At 43.0% G+C, this 19,887-nt stretch overlaps 5 protein-coding genes across 5 annotated transcripts; 2 read left to right on the top strand and 3 right to left on the bottom strand.

Moving 5' to 3' along the window:
• Positions 1-204: 204 nt before the first annotated feature.
• A1O9_07421 (uncharacterized protein) lies at positions 205-1,905 on the top strand (the record flags this gene model as incomplete). Its single annotated transcript, XM_013404367.1, has 1 exon — positions 205-1,905. One exon carries the CDS (start codon positions 205-207, stop codon positions 1,903-1,905), a length of 1,701 nt encoding a protein of 566 aa, XP_013259821.1.
• A 749-nt stretch (positions 1,906-2,654) lies between these two features.
• On the bottom strand, positions 2,655-4,259 carry A1O9_07420 (uncharacterized protein; the record flags this gene model as incomplete). The annotated part of the gene is made up of 1 exon (XM_013404366.1): positions 2,655-4,259. The coding sequence occupies one exon, from the start codon at positions 4,257-4,259 to the stop codon at positions 2,655-2,657; it is 1,605 nt and encodes a 534-aa protein (XP_013259820.1).
• A 577-nt stretch (positions 4,260-4,836) lies between these two features.
• Positions 4,837-5,529, top strand: A1O9_07419 (uncharacterized protein; the record flags this gene model as incomplete). Its single annotated transcript, XM_013404365.1, has 3 exons — positions 4,837-4,866; positions 4,926-4,982; positions 5,038-5,529. 3 exons carry the CDS (start codon positions 4,837-4,839, stop codon positions 5,527-5,529), a joined length of 579 nt encoding a protein of 192 aa, XP_013259819.1.
• Positions 5,530-5,729: 200 nt separating this feature from the next.
• A1O9_07418 (uncharacterized protein) lies at positions 5,730-8,051 on the bottom strand (the record flags this gene model as incomplete). Its single annotated transcript, XM_013404364.1, has 2 exons — positions 5,730-7,620; positions 7,669-8,051. 2 exons carry the CDS (start codon positions 8,049-8,051, stop codon positions 5,730-5,732), a joined length of 2,274 nt encoding a protein of 757 aa, XP_013259818.1.
• A 1,978-nt stretch (positions 8,052-10,029) lies between these two features.
• A1O9_07417 (uncharacterized protein) lies at positions 10,030-11,668 on the bottom strand (the record flags this gene model as incomplete). Its single annotated transcript, XM_013404363.1, has 5 exons — positions 10,030-10,159; positions 10,372-10,847; positions 10,935-11,100; positions 11,164-11,448; positions 11,499-11,668. The coding sequence occupies 5 exons, from the start codon at positions 11,666-11,668 to the stop codon at positions 10,030-10,032; spliced, it is 1,227 nt and encodes a 408-aa protein (XP_013259817.1).
• Between the last annotated feature and the right edge of the window lie 8,219 nt (positions 11,669-19,887).

Here is a 19,887-nt window from a genome sequence, read left to right as displayed (position 1 = left end):
GGTTGCGTTATCACACGCTTGTCATTTTTTTCTATCAGTGCAATCTGTGCACCGACTGACGCTTATTAAGCTGATTTCAGGATCGACCTCTATTTCGAGAGCGCCGCAGGACTGAGGGCCTTCTCGCTATTTCATCAACCCACATTCTCAGATAAGATTCGCGACCTGAGCGACCATAACCATCTCATTGCTTTGTTCGCAGCAATGTTTTCCATTTCGTCTAGATTCTCCTCTACCTCTGCCGACAGCGATGCCGAAACCAAGAGCTCTAACCTTCTCCATCAGGAATTTCATGAACTTTCACTTAAATACATCAATGCGTCGTTGGATGCTTGCTCAAACACCGCTCCAAGGCTGTGTCTCCTGCAAGCTATGACACTAGCAGGGTTCTACAAATTAGCGAGTGGCGTTTACGGGCCTGCTTGGAGGTTGGTTGGGTATGCCATACGAGTTGCGTACGAACTTCGGCTTCACCTAGTCGATTATGAAGGCTTGGTTGAAGCGCCTACCTCAGAGAGTGAATTGCGAGCCTGGACTTCAAACGAAGAGCGCCGTCGTTGCTGGTGGGCCTTGTGGGAAATGAATATTTTCGCTTCCACGATCCAGCGAGCTCCGACTGCAATTGATAGGACAATGAATGAGACTTGTCTGCCCGCCTCCGATGATTTTTGGTTCGCGGGAAGGTACCAGGCCCCCTGCCTACTACAAGGAGAGCCTGGCGAACGCTGGCAGAGGCTAAAAGCGTCCGGAAACGAAGACTGCTTTGCGTGGTGTATTGTCTTGAGCTCACTGATGCGCGATGCGCTGATCTTACCTCATGGGAATATACAAGGGATTTTCTCTAGCCTCGAACCCGAAGAAAATATTCCAAAGCTTGTCCAATACTTTAGCCATGGACACAAGCGGAAAATCGCAGAAGAACATTCTCAGCAGCTGGCCAGTTTGGTGAGAGCATACCATGCACTCTTGGACAACCTACCTCGGGCTCTACGGCATCAGCACGAAGCCCTCTTATTCGGTTTGGATGGGTCCGAAAATACTCTTGCATCACGACGGTCATGTGCAGAGAAATACATGACCCGGATGTTGGCCGTGTCTGCTCACTTCATGATCTATCAAAACTATGTATTTGCTGGCATCGTGGACGGATCTATCCCTTGGTCCTTGTTCAAAACGGGAGAAGAGTTTTCCGGGCAATTCCCGGCGCCACATTACGCTTCGGCCTACAGTGTCGGACTGAAGAAGCTCTTGGAGACCAGCGATACGGTGCTGGAACTGCTCGAAAGCTGTCCGAAAGATCATGCTAGATATGTCAGTCCATATTATGCCAGCACCATCTGGATTGCCGCTGCTCTCCAGATTTTCAAGGGGCTCGCCGTGTTCGACGACGATCAAGCTACCACTCAACGCAAGTATTCTGCTTTGCGCGAGGCCTATTTACAGTTTACCGAATTCTGGGGCACCCCACTAACTCTTCTCCAAAACCTGGATTCATTGGCGACACGGCTTAGCGTGCGTCAGCGGGAGCTTGCAACCTCAGCAGTCAGTGAACATGCTTCACAGATGGACATCCAACAGCCTCAGCATGAGCCAAGTCTGACAAGTGGCACGGACACAGGCTCCACGATAGCCGATCATGGGCAACCCTTCAATTGTGGAGGCGATCTCCAGGGATCTCCTTTTCAGAATCCAATGCCACATTGCGACGTTATAGCGCCATTGGGGGGACCCTGGTCGAGCAGCAGTGAAGCTGCGGACTGGTTAATAGAAACGGACTCGAGGGGTAGACTACCCCCCAATCAGGATGCTTGGGCGACTGTTCTGTCTGAGGGAGCCATGCTCGACAATTTTGCATGGTATTCCTCAGATCTCATGACTGAACTCTCCCAAGGCTACACCACCTGAATTCAGACAATTCAATTCTGTTTGGTTGGGAGACGAGTCGCAGTCTAACCCAGCAACCTTTAGCAATTCAAACATTAATCAGCAAGATCGCGGCAGATGTACAATTTGGGACAATCTCGCCAACCTTTCCGCGCAATAGATTTGGTAGCTGCATACTCGAAGAGCCGAGGAGATGACAACACTCCTGGATGCGGATCTGAGAGCAAGTATGACCAAGTGTACTATACCTCCGACAAACTATGCAGCGCAATTGTGCCCAACACAAGGCGATGCTAATTTGTCCTAAGCCTCACCAACTAATAGGCGTGACAAGACTTGTATAGCTCGTAAGGGGAAGTTACCTTTGCATTCGCCGATCGTATTGGGTCACTGTTATGTGCGTACCATAAGAGCGTGGTATACAGTGGCTAACAGATCGCACCTTTCGCGTAACTTTTCATTTTGCAAATTTTGTACCAGCCAAATGCTTTTTCAGCCACGTCATTTCGTAGGTGGATACTAGGATCTCCTTAGAGTGCCATTAGACTACCCTGATTGATGAGCAATGTGTAACTTGAACATCCTATATACCACAGATCTAGTAAATAAGTTCATGGCATGGGAAGCTCTATCTGAGTGATGAGACGCCACCCGACTTGAGATCATCAATGCTTGCAAGGCGTGCCACAGGAGCAAGATAAAGAACGCAAGTAGTCCTTTGGTCTACAAATTACATAGTTCGCAACAACCTATTATTCTATGCAAGCCGTTCAGCTCAAAACAAAGCCAGGATATCCAGCGATCACCGTGCTGGAAATACGCTTGATGTAGTCGGACAGACCTCCTAGATAGTTGAGCATCTCCTTAGGCTTTCCTGGGATGTTTGTGCCCATATACTCTGAGGCTGTTTCAGGCAGCAAGGTGGCGGCACCAATGCCGTTCACCAGTGCCCTCCAGTCTTGCTCCGATTGTTGAGTTGGTTCGAGCTGTTTGTGATCAGTCTCTCGCATATGCGTGATGGTCTGAACAATCCAATCGCCCTGAACCTCGGCACATGTCGGCCCATTGCAGAAAGACGTCGGACCCTGCGGTCCGTAGAGGAAGAACATGTTGGGAAACCCATGTGTAGTCAGACCCAGGTGCGTCCAAGTTCCCTTTTTCCATTTCTCCTGCAGCGACTGTCCAGAGCGGCCACGGATGTTGAGATTCAGAATGCCTCCTGTTACTGAGTCAAATCCTGTTGCGAGGACGAGTATGTCAAGCTCATGAAACTGCCCATCCTTGGTCACGACACCATTCTCCTTCACGTCCGTAATTGGATTGTCCTTTACGTCGACGAGATCAACGTTGTCTTGGTTGTAGACTTCGTAGTAACGTTGCTCCAACGTCGCTCTCTTGGTACCAAAGTAATAAGGTGGCGTCTCGGGGGCCAGCTTCGCCGCCACTTCGGGATCTGTGATGCGCGGAAGGGTTTTGCTTCGCCAGAAATCGTAGGCTTCCTTGTTGATCTTCTTGTCCATTATAACATCGCGATAAGTGGCCAACCAGAACGCGAGGCCCCCATCGTCCCAAATCTTCTCAAAGAACGCGCGTCGCTGCTCCGGCGTCGTGTCGGTCTGGAAGTTGAATTCCGCATCAAGGCCTGCAAATGTGTGTTTACGAAGCTCAAACATCGCCTCATATCGAGACTTGTCTTGCTCGCCGACTGTCAGCGTGCGCTGACGCATTGGCAATGCATATGTTGGGTTGCGCTGGAAGACGATGAGGTGGCTGACCGACGGGCTGATCTCTTGGATGACCTGGAGACCGCTCGACCCATTGCCAACGACGCCGACCTTCTTACCGGTGTATTCGATGCCACCCTGAGGCCAGCGGGAGGTATGAAAAAAGGGGCCTTGAAATTTTTCTAGATTCTTGAAATCGGGTATGAATGGCTTCGCGGCAAATCCGGTTGCCAGGACGAGAAACTGGGCAGATATTTCTTTGCCGTCCTTGGTCTTGACTACCCAGTGGCCTTTAGTATCGTCAAAGTCGGCGCCGACCACCCGTGTGTTGAAGAGTATGTCCTTTTTCAGGTGCAATCTGGACTCGACGTGTTCAAAATAGCGACGAATTTCCTCAATGCCGGGGTATTTCTCACTCCATGTCCAGTCTTTCCAGAGAGCGGCGTTGGAAAACTCGTAGAGGGGGACCTTGGTGTCCACACGAGCTCCAGGATAGATATTCCAATACCAGACGCCTCCGATATCTGGAGCTTCCTCGATGACGAGGGTTCGGAAGTTACGCTGGCGGAGTTCATGTAGAGTATACAAGCCTCCAAACCCACTGCCTACGACAATGACATCGTATTGAGCTCCATTCGGCATCGAACCCATGGTTGTTGACTCTGTGTCTTGCCTGGAGCTATTTAAAATCTTCGTTGATGGTGATTTTCAGAGTTGAGCAAATAGTGCACAAAGATGAGTCAATGATTTCTCTGGTCGACTTCTCACACGCACTCATGGGTCACAGAGCTCTTGCTTCATTCTATATCGTCTGGTTTCAAGCCGCGTTTCTGATCGTCCTGCGTGTGGACCATTTCCGGAGTTCCGGAGTCCGCACAAGTCGCTCTCCGTCTACATAGCACGGACGGACTCATTGACAGCACATGAATTCGACCAGCCGAAGTCTGTTGCAGTGCCATATCTTGCAAACTACTTTGGCGGTCTTTTGTGGGGCTAGGTCGGACGGACTCACGACCCCGGACTTACTATCGTATGCCGGATATTGCCGACGGGGAATACCCGGGTCTGAATCAAGGAACGTCAGATATTATTGTATTAAAGAGCAAGAAAGCAGTGTTTGTGCATGCCTGCTTCCGTATCCGTTGCCTTCATCAAACAGTTTCCACCGACACTACCTGAGTTCTCTCATTCGAGACATCCTGTCCAGTGAGAACGGTTCGAAAACAAGATGGATGAAAATGGATTTGTGAGAGACGATGTGCGTGCTCCTTACGCAACGACAAGAACCTGAAAAAAGATTGCTAATACGCGATGAAGAAATCGTACGATTCTATCGTTGCACAGTATGACTTCCTTCGTATGCCAAAGAGCAGGGTGAGTATCCACTCCTCTTCTGTAGACAAAAACACCAAGAGGCTCATCGAATCAGTGGCACAACTCAGATCTCGCAGCGGTCGAACAAGAAGTCCTAGACCAACTCTACCGCGGGTGGCTGCATTACTGGAACCACGAATCGCGCGCAGACTTCCACAAAGGAATGACAGGAGCGCGCCGATTCTACAGCTTCCCGGATATGCTCAGCTATGACATGTTCGGAAACACGATCCGAGGCAACTTCAATGAGCACTTTGAGTCCATCTTCCCCTACTGGAATGATGGGTCAATGGAATTCAAGGACCTCGAGATCACAGCGGTGTCATCTGAGTTTGCATATTCGACCATGATCCAGCACACCTGGGGTACGGCTGGCGGAGTTGCCTTCGACACTGCTTTCAGACGTACTGGTATTGCGCATAAGAGTCCCGAGGATGGCAAGTGGCGGTGGATCCATGAGCACCTGTCGTTCCCAGTTGACATGAAGACTCAGAAAGGAGACTTCACTGCATCCTTGGATCCTGGTAAAGGGTTTAAGCTTTCTTAAATTGTGGGAGTGGAATTCTTCAAAGTATTGCGATGTAGTGCCGTCTCTCTTGGGCATGTGCACAGTCTTGAGTAGCGGTGCGATTGAGGTCAGAGTGGCTATCGTAATCCATACCATCTGTTCGCTCGATATCGATAACACTTGGCCAAACCTTTGGCAGATAAGTCTTTCAAAATGATATTCGAACACGTGCAACTACCCTAGCATTGCTCCGAGAACATGTCCAAAAGATACTGCGATATCGCTTTGTCTAACTCAACCTCATTGCTCGAGTCCAGTTCGTAATTTGTGAAGAAGTCTTGACCAGGAGTGGAACGGCGGCACGGCTGTCCATACTCAGAGTCCGACAAACCTCGAGGAATTTGGCCATCAATGATTGTCCTGACAGCGCTGTAGTCCATCGGAGCGTCCGCCCAGGAGATATGTGGCTGGAACGGAGGGCCGAGTGCAGCCAAGTGCGCATCTGATGTCCCATCGTCATAACTGCCACTGGTTGATCCCAGAAATTGCCCATTTGTGGCTATGCATGAACTCCTAAACTCACTCTGGGCGCCCAGAGGTTCATCTGCAGTTCCATACTGTGGCTGTGTCAGTCGTGCGGCGAAAGACGCATTCAATTTTGGAGGCTGACTTGCTGGAGTCATACTATGTTTCTTTGCACCTGTTACAAGTGACAAGTCACGATAAGACGAGAGCCGGCTAGCCAAAGAATCCAGATTCTCCAACAACGCTAGGGGAGTTTGCCAGAATTCGGTGAAAACCCCACAGGTACTGCGGAGTGTGTCACATTTGGCCTTCGTCTGGCTCATATCTTCGCCAGTGCTGAAAATGTCTCGCAGGACTTGGAGCGATGCTGCCAACCACACTGTGCTTGCGTGGAAAGGGTTGACATATCTGACATGATCTTTTGCACATCTCTCTATCAAAGCGCACATATCGTCAGCCACCTGAAGGCAATTCTGCAGGCCTTGCGTATTCTGGGATGGTCCTCGGCCTGATGACGAGTGGAGCTGCTTCTCGGCTTTGTGCTTTTCCGAGAATATGGTGCCGGAGATGATTTCTCCGAACGCGTAATGATGATATATCATGAACCGAGCAAGCTGGATCGTGACATAGATGCTGTACTTAGTCGAATGTAATTTTGCTCGGTCGATGTCCAAGACGAGTCCTGCTTCGTCACACCCAAAGTCGAGACGCTCTCCCTGGTATAGTAGTGAGTTCGACAAGTTGGTGGTGACATTCTCAAGCGCCTGAATGAGAGTCTTCAACCTCATCGAGTCTTCTTGCGTCCTTTTTTTGCGGAAGGAATTCCGAAAATAGTGAAGAAGCTGGTCAGAATTATTGTGGGGGTTCACGTTGAGCAGGACCCCATGAAGATTTCCTCGAAGAAGAACCTGAGCAGTTCTCATGATGACGTTGATGACGATGATCCAGGAATTCGGATTTTCATTTCCGTACTTTGTGAGCATCTTCCATTGATCAGTCGACTCGACTTCCAAAAAGCAGCTTGGGTGATAGTGGTTATTAAACCAGAACGTGTCCTGGACGGGGAGATATGTGTCAATCATATTCCAGTCGATAGCGGTGGGACATCTACGGATAGTGCTTGCGAAAGTGTCCATTTCCCAGATGGCCCACCAACATCGTCTTCGCTCCTCGTCCTTTGTCCAGCGCGCAAGATCGCGACCAATCTTGACGTCTTCATCACGTGCTTCGTAGTCGATCAGGTGCATATGAAGTTCGTAGGCCAGCCGGACACAGGAGCCCACGAGCCTCCACGCTCGCGCTCGTACGCCTTTCGTCAGCTCACAGAATGTAACAATGGTCATGGCCTGGAGCAGACAAAGGGGCGGCGGTTGGTCTGGTAGTTGCTTGATAGATCTTTCGATCTGGTCCAACGCGAATTGGTGAAAAATCGGAGCTCGTCGCAATTCCGACGAGCTCGAAGGCTCAAACTTTGCCGAGTACGAAAACATGGCAGCAAATAATGCCTGTAAATGAAGAGGGTTTTTGATATCCTGAATCTTTTGGCCAAAAGAAGGCCGATGGAAGAGGGAAAAGGCGGTCATGTTGTCAAAATACGAGTCGGTTCTGTTTTACATTAGTGGTTATCAGTATACTACACAGGCTCACACTCACAAATGCTGAAACACCTGGATAGACATGTGGAACATATGGCACGTTTCCGTGAGCAGAGTTTGCGCTTCGACTAAGTTCAATAGGGAGCCGGATGATACCGAGGATTTTGGTACGAGCTCTGGGCTGGAGCACGGCTCGTGTGTTGGATGGATGAGTGCTGAGAGACTGATGGCTTTCACGAAATTGATTGCCGCCTCCGGTGAGTTTGAGAAGTCGGAGTCGTCGCCTGGATCATATGCTGTTCTCTGGTCATCACCAGACTCGGAAACGACGCTTTTGTCGTTTTGCACCACCACATCCGCGTCGTCGTGCCATTGCTGCTGCTCTTCCGGAGCAGCCACGTGGCCTATCTTCCACGCTTGTGAGGATATCCCTGGCGACATTGGTCAGTCCGCTTTCTTGACAAAGCTGCTGCTAACGCCAAACCCACGGCCTCTTGGGCCAGGTCTTAATCGTCTGGCCGGATAAATGCATCCTTGCTTGAGTTTCGCACATAGCAGACACGATGGGAGCGTGCGATCGCTTCATCCAATTAATTAGCCGACAAACATGTCTTGCCAATGGTTGGCGCGTGTGTAGGATGACAGAAACTTACCATTTGATTTTTCTCCTGTATTCAGGTTGTCACGTCTGGTCACTAGTCGTCAAGAAGAGGACGAAACTTGCCTTCGACATACGCTGCATGCCAGCAGAGATCTCCCCACAGCGCCAGTCACTTGTACGTCTCCCCGATCCGGTGCTTGATCATTCAGCCTGTCCTGAGGCATGTTTTTGGGGCAATCAAACGCTTGAATTAATTCTAGCCTCGTTCTCAGCACGAACGCCAGAGGATGCGGGTTTGGGCAACGGGGGCTACCGGCGTCATTAGGAGGGTGATCTTGAGGGCAAAGTTGCACGGCATTACCTCGCTTCGCAATTAGTCCCTTCAGGTGACCCCGCAGTGCCATCCATGGTGGATTACCCTCGGCTGTGGTGGTGCAGATCACGGGCACCAGCGGGTATGGGCATTCGAAAGAGGCGTCATCCAGCTGACATTTTGCCTGGTTGGCTACTGTAGCTCCAGCGGGAGCTTACAGGGTGCCGTCGCAGGCCAGAGTTGATCAGCGAATTGGCTTCTTCGCGGGCGCCATGACCAAAGACGCGTGCCTAGCCACTTCGGTTGGTAAGCACTGGGGCTTGGCCTCGACAATAATGAGCTTTTATTTCGTGTTTTGGCTTCTTATAGGGCTCTCCGCACCAAGTGAAAGCTCATTATTATCTAGACTAACGCCCCTCGAAACCAGCAGCCAAAGTCCCAAATGGTGCAGTCGCTTGAAAGTCCCAGCAGATTCCCCGTGGCAGCGGTTCCGCCCGGGAACGCCTAGCCAGTCCAGTCTTGCTATTGAGGTCGGTGCAGTCCCACCCGTGAATTCTTGCAGCAAGGACAAGACCTCCCGTGCTGCGGTGAGACCAGCCCTTTCAAACTTTAACCTTGGTGGCGAAAATCCGGGTTTGAGTTTTGGTTTTTAACACTCAGGTTCCTTGTGTGATTTGTCGGTTGAGCTGGGGAAGGGTTTGATAGACAATCAACACGTTGATTAAATGCTCGCTTAGGCCCTCTTCTCGGTTCTGGGACTGTCGGCACACCTTGCTGATTTCTAGTAGATAAGCCCTTTAAGGAAGCATACGGTTGCTACGCATAGCATCACCATGGTTCAACCCTTTACTACTTCTGATCCCTCTAGAATGTCTAAGGTCAGCTGCTTCCTAGCATGTTTGTATTATTTTGCAAGGATGGGTCACTATCTAGGCCCTTCCACCTTTCTTTAGGAATGAATTTGCGAAACCAGTCTTTCCATTTAACGAGATCCCCATCTCCAATGGTCACTACTGTAGTCACAGAACGGAACACTTCCAGCATCCGCGGTCCGTACACTGAGCGATCTCTTGGGTCCCGCTTGCCGTGCGCGATATATGCTGCTGAAGGTCTTGATGAGACCATGGAACCCAGTCGACCTCGTAGTGCGCAAGTCTTGTCAGAGGTCAATGCGTAATGATCATCATTCTTTCGATTCAAATGGGGCCAGAAATTCCAATGCGGCTTGGAGTTCCTTTCGGAGAACGGCCACGTGTTCTTAGCTTCGAGGAGTTATTCTGACTGGGAATGGCAGGGGAGCTTGCGTGATACCGGGATTATAGGCATTTGGATCGAGCTTAATCGTCTTGCCAGTAGTAGGATCAATTGGTTCACTGATATCGAAAGCCCACAGCAACTTAGAGGTAATGCGCCACATATTGCGCTCGGCTAGATGCATCCCTGGGCAGACTCTACGGCCAGCCCCATAACCATAGTGGTGTAAGGTTAGAGTTAGCTAAGCATCCTTAAATCTCTGGGTAGAGGAACTTATCTCGATCTTTCCAATTAGCGCTACCAGCATACTCGCTAGATAGCTTAGGGTAGTTTAAGAATCTATCCGGATTAAAGGCTTCATCGTCTGGATAAATGTCCGGGCTATAATGAATAGCCTATGTAGGGATAAAAATCGTGGAGCCCTTCGGAATAAGCATTCCCTTATAGTAATCGTCTTTCACACGGTTATACTTTCTGTTAAGAGTTTCGGAGTGGGAGCATACCTTGTCTAACTTTGTGAGGGAGCGCAGTGACAGCCCTACGCATGTAGGCTCAGCAAACAATCTAGTAGTTGAGATTCGAAGTATACATACACTGGACGCCACCTCATACCTTCTTTGATAACGGCGTTAATGTACGGAAGGCTCGCGAAGTCCTTGCTCATCTGGGGTGATCGAGAAGCTCCACATAAAGGGTCAATCTCAGCCCGCGCCTTCTTCTGTACCTCGGGATTTCGCGCAAGGGCCAGAACCATTGTTAGTAACTGAGCCGCTGTGGTATCCGCACCTCCCTCGACCAGCTCCCCAATGAGATTGTTGAAGGCGTGTTGACTCATTGGGAAGCCTTTCTCATTATACTCGTCTAAAAGGCGGTCGGCAATACAGTCACGCTTATCACCTTTGGCCCTTCGTGTATCCACGATTTTGCGTGCTCGATCCCACACAGCGTCCATGGTATCTCCTGCTTGTAATGCCCGCTTCTTCCAATGGGCCAAGCTTGCAGGAGTGTACTGTAAGAAGGTGTACTCGTCTACTGGGGGATTGGCACCTGGTTCCATACATTCCGTCCACTGCGGCACTTAGCTGAGGTAGTAATCGCTGCAATAGGGTTCTTACCTTCGCCATAACGTCGAAAACACCCTAGAGCATCGTTAGACACTATCATAAAAGCCTTGAGAATTACTGACATGTGCCCAGAAGGAGTTAAATGTTGAGCCTCGCTGGCCGAAGACCAAGGTAGCAGCTACCGAGGCGGTGTATCGACGAATGTGGTTGAAAAAGCCTTCTGGATTCGTTAAGAGGTCATTCATCAAAACGATGCCTCTATTGCAAGTCAGCCAAGAAATCACTATAATTTATAACGAAGTCAACCATCGACTAGCTTACTCGGCCTCTTGAACTCTAAAATGCTTCTCGTCAAGCATCTTTGGAGAGAAGTTATGTGCAATCACTTTACGCTTTTCTCTCCACAGAGCGTCCGCTGGCGAGATTGCAATATGATCTCCCTGCGTTAATAAGTTCCCGACGTATGTTGTAGGTCGGTCTGAGTAAATGCTCCCTTTCTTGTCGAGAAGCTCGTGAATTACCTCTCGATCGCATAGGACAATGATGTTCGAAGGTCCGAACTTTAGTGAGAAGACAGAGCCATATTCCTTTGCCCATTCACGAAATCTACCAATCCTGAGCCTGCGGTAATTATATGAAAAGGTCTTCTTACGTACTGCCTGTACATTCCAGTGGATGGAATCTGATGGAAATTGCCTAATATTGGCAGTGTAGGGGGGCCTTTTGGCATTCTTGGGTCTCGCTTTCCTACCTGGAGTAGACGGTAGATCCCGAAGACACCCAGCACCAACACACAAAGATAGAGGTAAGGAAGGTCTTTAGCCATCTTTGCTGGTCAGGTTCACTGCTGTCCTGTGTGTGTTTCTTCAATCTTCGGACGTAGCGAATGGCTGACTTGATAACAAGACTATCATCGACGTGAGTTATAAGACAAGCCACCGGCCCTCTAGCCATGGTCGGAAGCGGACTAATTTCACGTTGTAATTACAGAACGAATCATTGTCACGTTGCTCCAAGAAAAATGGTCCGCCGCTAAACTGTCGGGTATCGAACACGAGAGCGATGCTGACGATAGATGTTGATGTCAATCATGCGGCGTCCCGGCCTTTGATAGAATCTATGCACCTATTTGTACCTAACATACGTGCTTTATGGGTCTTGAGGCATAAGCTCTAGGCGTCCAGTCCCCCTATTTAGGCCTATGAGAGCCTATTTAGGTGCCCCAGCTGGTTGATTATTATGTATAGACGTTCTCATTGGACACGAGAGCGATTCAGAAATCAGAAGCAAACACAAAACAAAATCACTGACGTAGGAAACAGATCCAGCAAGGCCTTGCCCGTCTGTCTTACGAGCCTGCTGTTAGATCGGTGTTAAAGTTCTGTTTTCTTCCACCGCACTTGCGAGGAGTTATCTCTGATTGGATGAGGTCATAGTGAGCTTCTGCCGACGCACCTCCCTTACAGAGCTAAATAGCTACAGCGGGAATGACTCTGAGGAGCGAACGGGCGGAGCGAATAAGTTTGCGAGCGAATGCCAAGTAATGTAAACTAGGCCTAATTTAGCCGTAAAATTAACCCATTTTGCATATCCTGCCATTATTCATCTATTTATTAACTACACTGTTATCGTGAGACCTCGTCGATAAGGCTGAGGTTTAATAAAGCCTCGTCGGCGTTAAACCTAGCGTTAATGCTACTCTAGGGCCTCCGAATTAAGGTTCTTCCGCTCTATTTTACTATCGCTCCTAGGACTTAGGAATGAACTCTTATTATCGACCCTAGTTAAATTTAGTAGTGTAGTTCCTCTATCTCTTTACTCTACTAAGTACTACTAGCGTAGTTAACGTCGGAGGCTCATTTAGTATAATCTATAGCGGAGAATCCTCTAGCGAGGGCTCGCGTCGTAGCCGAAGCCTCTTAGGAGTAATAATTATTAAATCTAAGGTTTTAAGTAGAGGAGAACTCGTAGAAATAATCTTAGGTAGAGGAGGAGTTATAGAAATAACCCTAGGGCTTATAGGAATATTCTAAAGAGGCGCGCGCCTAATAAACTCTATAGTATCCTCCTTTTTATTAAATAGTTATTACTCTATCGCCGCGCGATCTAATAACTACTCTATCTCTTAATTAATTAACTACGATATCTTATAACGCTCCTATTATAGCTATATTAATCGATTTTAGCGGCGTTGTCGCTCGTTAACCTCGTTAGTAAGTAATACGCGTTAATTTATAGGTCCGTAAGTACTACGCTTTACTAAATAACCCTATCGGCGAGGGTCTAGCGCGTCGAGTAGTGCCTATTATATTTAATAACGTCGTTACGCCGCACGTAAAAGGCTTTATAGCTAGAGAGTCTTAAAATAAGTAATTTAATGCTCTACGTTTACGGCGTCCACCGCTAATTAATAAGCTTCCTACGAATTAAGGAGACTTCGAATCTCTACTAATTAATTTACCGTCTCCTAGTAAATTATCGTTACTAGTACTAATAGCTACGGCGACGGCATTAATTAAGTATTAGTTATTAGATAAAAAGGTACCTAATTAGATAAGTAAATAGGGCCTCTACCTAGCTACTAACGAGAATAAATAAAGGTCTTTAGAATAGCGAAACCTTATAAATAAGTCCTCTTTAACTAGTATCGATAGGTAATACTAAATCGTAGGAGGATCTTATACTTATAGACGCTAATTTCTAGTATATTAAGGTCTCCTCCTCCTCTTAATATTATATTTAATATATTCTACTCTCTTTCTAGGCGTAAAATCGCGTAATTCGATATCTATAACCTTATTTATAAGAAGGTAGAACCTTAGGTAAGTCGCGAGTAACTAGCGGATAATAAGGCCTCGTCCTAGTTAATATCTTTAATTACTAAATTAATCTTAATAATAAGCCTTTTTACTAACTCTTCTAGTAATAATTAGTCGTTAGTTAACTCTCTAATACTATTATAATAAGACTTACTTCGCTAGCTTAACGTAGATTTAAGGTTAGCGTTTTTAATAGTATTATATTAGGGCTCGAGGCGCTTAGTCATAAGAGAAGAGAGAAGGCGCCTTAGTATAGAAGAATAAGTAAGTGAGGAAGAAAGAGACGATCGAATAGATAAGTAACAAAAAAAAGGGAAAAACCTAACGTACGCGAGCGGGCGTTAAGTATTAGATAGTAGTCATGAGAGTATAGTTTATAGAATTGAGAGCGTTTTTCCTTCTACGAGTTCGGCTGTACAACTATACAGCCTAAGTTTTAGTGGTAGTGACCTTTACGAATAAAGCTATTATAGCTTTGTGCACGTCTATTGCGAGAAGTCTTAAAAGTATAGTCCTTTAGCGGGCTTAAGACTATAGAGATCGATAGCGTTACTATCCCTTCGCTAACATAGGTGAGTAAAGAGTATCGTTTTAGTTGTAGCTACTATAGTGTTCGTTTTAGCGTCGATTAGTTCTTATCCTACGGTCCTAGAAGAGAGAGAACTCCTAGCAACGTAGCCCTACCTCCTTATCCGACCTATAGGATAGGCGAGAATATATACCGATTTAATCTTAATATAGTATAAAGGCGGATTACTCGGTACTTCTTTAGAATTTAAGTCTCTTATAAGTAACGTATAAATTAAGTACTAACGTCGTTACTAAATCGTCGTCGATTATTCTCTAAAGAAGCTTCTATTACTAATATAATATAATCCTAGGCCCTCGGCTAATAAATCGTTCGAATCTCTAGTATTAATATACTAAACTCCCTTATCTTTTTCTCTATTACCTAAATAGCGTACTAGTTATAAAACTAGTACTTTATATTCGGAAAAAGCTTTCGAGCTAATACCGTAATACCTACGTTTTAGTTACTTATAAGGACTCGTAGAGGAGCGTAGGAAGGTTCTCCTAGTACGTTAAAATAGTAATCCTTAAGGTACTACTAAAAAAAGGTATATAACGCCTTATCCTCTTTAGGACACTAGGAAAAGGCTATAGGAAAGGTTTTACTACTATTTAATTAATCGATAGCGATAAGGAGTAGTATCTTTAATTTATTAGTATTAAAGGTATCGTTAATATAAATAATAAAGTCGCTAATAAACCTCTTTATATAGAATATTAATTTTAAGTACGTAAACTATACTTAAATAAGTTTTCTATCGACGACCTTACTCTCCTTATCCTTATAAACCTTACTCCTAAATTTATAGTACTAATTACTTTCTTAAATCTTATAAACGAGACTAATAATTAATTTATTATTATTCTTATCTATAGGCTTTTTATATATTATATTATAATACTCCTTAACGAATAGGTAGAGGGCGAATTCCTTACTCTCTATAATCCTTCTTAAGCTAGAATATACGACTTTAGCTCTACGATAAGCGATAGCCTTTATAATTAAGTCCTTCTACTCTATAAGCCTTTTACGATAATTTAGATAGGCGGTAAAAGAGTTAACGATTAAGGAATAATCTATATAAGTAAGTAAGACCTTCGTAAAGGTCTATTATCGTCCTTAAGACTTATCCTTTTTATCGATTATAATAAATATAAGGTTAACGCGCTAATTATAGTTAGTTAGGTATACTTTAGTACTCTTACGCTTACGTAATAAGGTAATTTTATCCTTAGAATTACGCGTTACTCGATCTTCGAGCCTATAGTTATTCCTCGACTCCTTATCGTAGTATATATATCGATAAAGGCCTCCTAGAATCTTAGAGGATCTACCGCCTTTATAAATAATATTAAACCTTACGATAAGCGCCTATAATTATAAGCGAACCTCCGTATTCTTTCTATTATTAAAGACCTCTCCGATAGTAGGTTCTTAACGCTAATAAGGCGGTTACGCATTAACGTAGCGCTTAAGGATATCTCGATAATACTTAACGTACCTAACTAGCTATTACGAACCGGGTTACGGATGAGGTCGCCAGGATAGGCGCCCCGCGTTCCATGGGATAGTTATTAGAAGGTCGGCCGATGGAGAACGAGGCTACATCACGTAACTAGTAGAATATATTACTATATTACTACACTAGAATAATATAATAATACACTAAAGTAGCGCTTTAAATATTATATATATACGCTCCTTTACCTAGATAGTATAGTTCGTAGTTAACTTCGTTAGTAATCCTATACCTATATTTTAGGATATAGTCCGACGAATAAATATTTCCTTTATTATCTTAGTCGACACTCTAGTATCCGCTCTATTAAGGAACCCTACCTTAGTTAGAACTACTTATAGCTCGGATTATAATACTTTAACTACTACTTAATTAATATTAGATATCTAACGTAGAATTATCTCGAATTAGATCCCTACTACCTAGCGTACGTCTACTCGTAGCCTTAAATAATTCTTTAAAGATTAATATCGTTTAAGATAGTAGTTCCGACGAAGACTTAGACGTAGATATAGTTAACGTACTAGGACTTAATAATATATCTCGGGATAGTATTAAGGTAGAACTATTCTATAGAAATAGGGAGAAGCTAGGATACTTTCTTATATAACTTAAGACTACCTTTAAGCTTAATTTAACTAAGTATACTCGAGTAGAGGGTAAGATTATATTCGTAGTAATATATCTTAAAGGAGTAGCGTTCTATTAGTTTAAACTAGTATAAAACGACTACCTCGAGTCCTCTAGTTCCGATAACGAAACTAAGGTATACTTTAGGAACTTTATATAGTTCGAAATAATAATTAAATAGATTTATAGTACGATTAATAAGACTATAATAGCCTCTCGTACTATATATACTCTTAAATAAATAGAATCTATAGCTAATTATTATTCGGAGTTTAAGAAGCTAATAAAGAAACTAAAGTATATAGACGATAATATCTTTAAGGATATATTCTATAATAGATTAAAGAAGAAAGTTAGGAAGAAAATAATAGAGCGTTCGGAAACCTATAGAGATATAGTAGATAAGGCTATTAAACTTAATAATCGACTATACGAACTATATATAGAAGATATTTAAGGAAGGAACTTAGGAAAACGAGGATATCGAAGATATTAATATTTTCCTTAAGCTAATACGAAACGCCTACGAAACTACGAAGACTCTATAGACCTAGACGCTATAGAATATTATAATACCCGACGAATAGGCCTAGGTAGAGGCCGAAATATAGAACGAAAGGTTATAGAAGAATAAGATCGAGAGAAGGAAAGATAAAGAAAGAAAAACCTATACTACGAATATAGTAAGTTCGAATACTATATACGTAATTATCTAGAAAAGAAGAGCGCTTAAGAACTATATATAATAAATATATAGAGCGGTAGTATAGACGGCTTAATAGCGAAAAAGATCGATACTATTAAAGAAACCTAAAAACCTATCGAGGATAAGAATAAACTAGTATAGAAGGACTATTAAGAATCGAATAATTCCCGAGGGTTAAGTAAGTTAGATACTAAGTATTTAGAAGAAGAGTTCTAGTTAAAATATTAGACTAAGAAGCCTAAAGAACCTAAGCGTAAGACTTAGAAGAAAGAAAAGTTCGACGAATTTCTAAAGGAAGAATAGTAGAGCGAAGTAATATATAATATAAGGAGGAATACTATAAAATACGCTTAAGAATTATAGTATTTCTATTACGAAGACGACTACTAATTCTATTTAACTTTAAAGACCGAAAAATAGTAGTTTCTATATAAGAATAGAAGAAGTATAAAGCCTCGGAAATAGGAATAGAAGGTCTAGAAAATCCTAGCTATAATAATAGTTAATTTCGAAAAAGAAACGATATTTATAAATATAAATAATTATACGATAATTAGAATAAGATTCTAGAAGATAGTTAATAGAATTATAGTATTAAATAGAAGAATAACGTAGAAAATGTTTAAGACGACGTTAATCTATAAATATCGAGCTTAAGGATATTAATAATATAAATATACCTATACGTATACGAAAGATAGAAAACTATATTAACTAAGAATCTAGCGAGAAGAAGACGAATAGATATTAATAGACGAAATATTATACTAATATAAAAACTCTACGAAATTCTATATATATTTTTAAGATAGAAGGAAAGGAGAAACTCTATATCGATATAACCTAGGCGCTACTCCTAGGAGAGAATAAAAATATATATAGATCTAGAAATATAACGACTAGGAATACTCCTTATAAGCTAAATATACGTATAATACGTATAACGGAGAGGCTTACTTTATAACCTTTAAAGGACTCGATAAAGAAGTAACCTATTATTATAATTCGAGCTATAAGTAGTTCTAACTAAGGTAGGGTTCCTTAATAGAATAGATACTAGAGTATTAACTAGGATAATAAAGGAAATACTCTACTCGTCGGACTATATCCTAAAATATAGGTATAGGATTACTAACGAAGTTAACTACGAACTATACTATCTAGGTAAAGGAGCGTATATATATAATATTTAAAGTACTACTTTAGTACTTTACTATATTACTCTAATATACTAATATATTAATATATTCCCTAGTTATATAATATAGCTTCGTTCTCTATCGGCCGACCTTCCTTAAACTATCCTCTAGAACGTAGGGCGCCTATCCCGACGACCTTATCTATAACCTAGTTCGTAATACTATCTCCTCCTCTAGTCTACGTTATCCTTAACGTACTTAAGGTAGTCGCTCTCCTTTTATTATAATCCTCGCTCCTTCTTCCTTATAGCTAACTATATCGTCCTTAGGTATTAAGAAGAGTCGCCGATCCTCTAAACCTATATATAACTAGAACGCGCGTCGCCTTAAAATTATAAACGCTATATCTTCCGATCCTAAAAACGTCGCTATAGTTACCTATACCGAGTATATTAACTATAACGTTACCTATTACTATAATTAAGAGTAATTAGTAAAATACTCTAAGTATCTTCGGTATTAACGAAACTACGATAGTACCTTTTTCGTAAAGGAATTTCGAAAAGTTAGGGAGTAAAAGAAATAGCTAGTCTCGAAGTTTCGTACTAAGCGACGCGAGATCGCTCGCTTTCGTAAGGTCCTTACGGAGCTAAAAGAGCGCGACGCCGATATTTAGAACTCCCTAGCTAAACTAGAAGACTAGTCTAATCGTATACTTCGTTAAGAGATAGAAGTATTAAGTATTTTTAAGTTCGTAGAGGCGTCCGCTAGCGTTAGTTATAAGCTAGCCCTAGCCGAGCTCGATTTTATTTTTAGCGGTTAGTTTATAATCGATTCGGTAGATTAGAAATAGGTCCTAAGTTCTCTAAATAATACTAGGTAACTAGTTTCGAATTAAGATTTATCTCTAGTTTCTAAGTATTTTCCTCTTCTAGATATCTTAACTATTTAATTAAATATTTTATCTAATTATTTTCTTATCTATACTAAAGTATAGTTTCTATATTATAATAGAATTCTTAGGTTTCTTTATCGATATATACTAGTCTTAGTCTAGCTCCTTCTAGTACCCTCTCTAATAATAATTTATAGAATACTAAATATATATTTAGTCCTTCTAGTAATTATAGCTTATAAGAGACTAGTTCTAGTATTTTCTTAATTCGATATAAACTAATTTTCGTATAATCTAGTTTTTTACTTAGTCTTTATATTTTTATATTTTTTATATTAACGTAAACTATTTCCCCCTCCTAAAAGTCTAGTCCCTTAGATCTTTTCTTATTTACTATTTTTATAGTTATTTTTAATATTTTATCTAACTTTATCTTTAGTAGAAAGTATAACTTATATAAGTCTTCGACTTTTATCCTCGCCCTTTCTACTATAGGTCTATCGCCTAACGGCTCTTTCTTAAAGTTTAGGTATTTCTCGTAGTTCGTAAAGAACGACGATATTCCGATTATCGATATATTATTATTAAAAGCGAATTAAGCTATTAGTAATAGCTTAACCTAATTCTTTTATTAGTAGTCTATATAGTATCGTAGATATTATTCTATTATTTAATTCGTTCTTTCCGTTTATTCGTCCGTTTATAGGTAGTATAATATAAATATTTTATATTTTATTTCTAGTAGGTCGGTTAATAATTACTAAAA

Source organism: Exophiala aquamarina (genome assembly GCF_000709125.1).
Source record: "Exophiala aquamarina CBS 119918 chromosome Unknown aczIA-supercont1.5, whole genome shotgun sequence".
Classification (NCBI taxonomy): Eukaryota; Fungi; Ascomycota; class Eurotiomycetes; order Chaetothyriales; family Herpotrichiellaceae; genus Exophiala; species Exophiala aquamarina.
The sequence above is the reverse complement of the archived record's forward strand: the minus strand, read 5'-3'. Positions and strand labels throughout refer to the sequence as shown.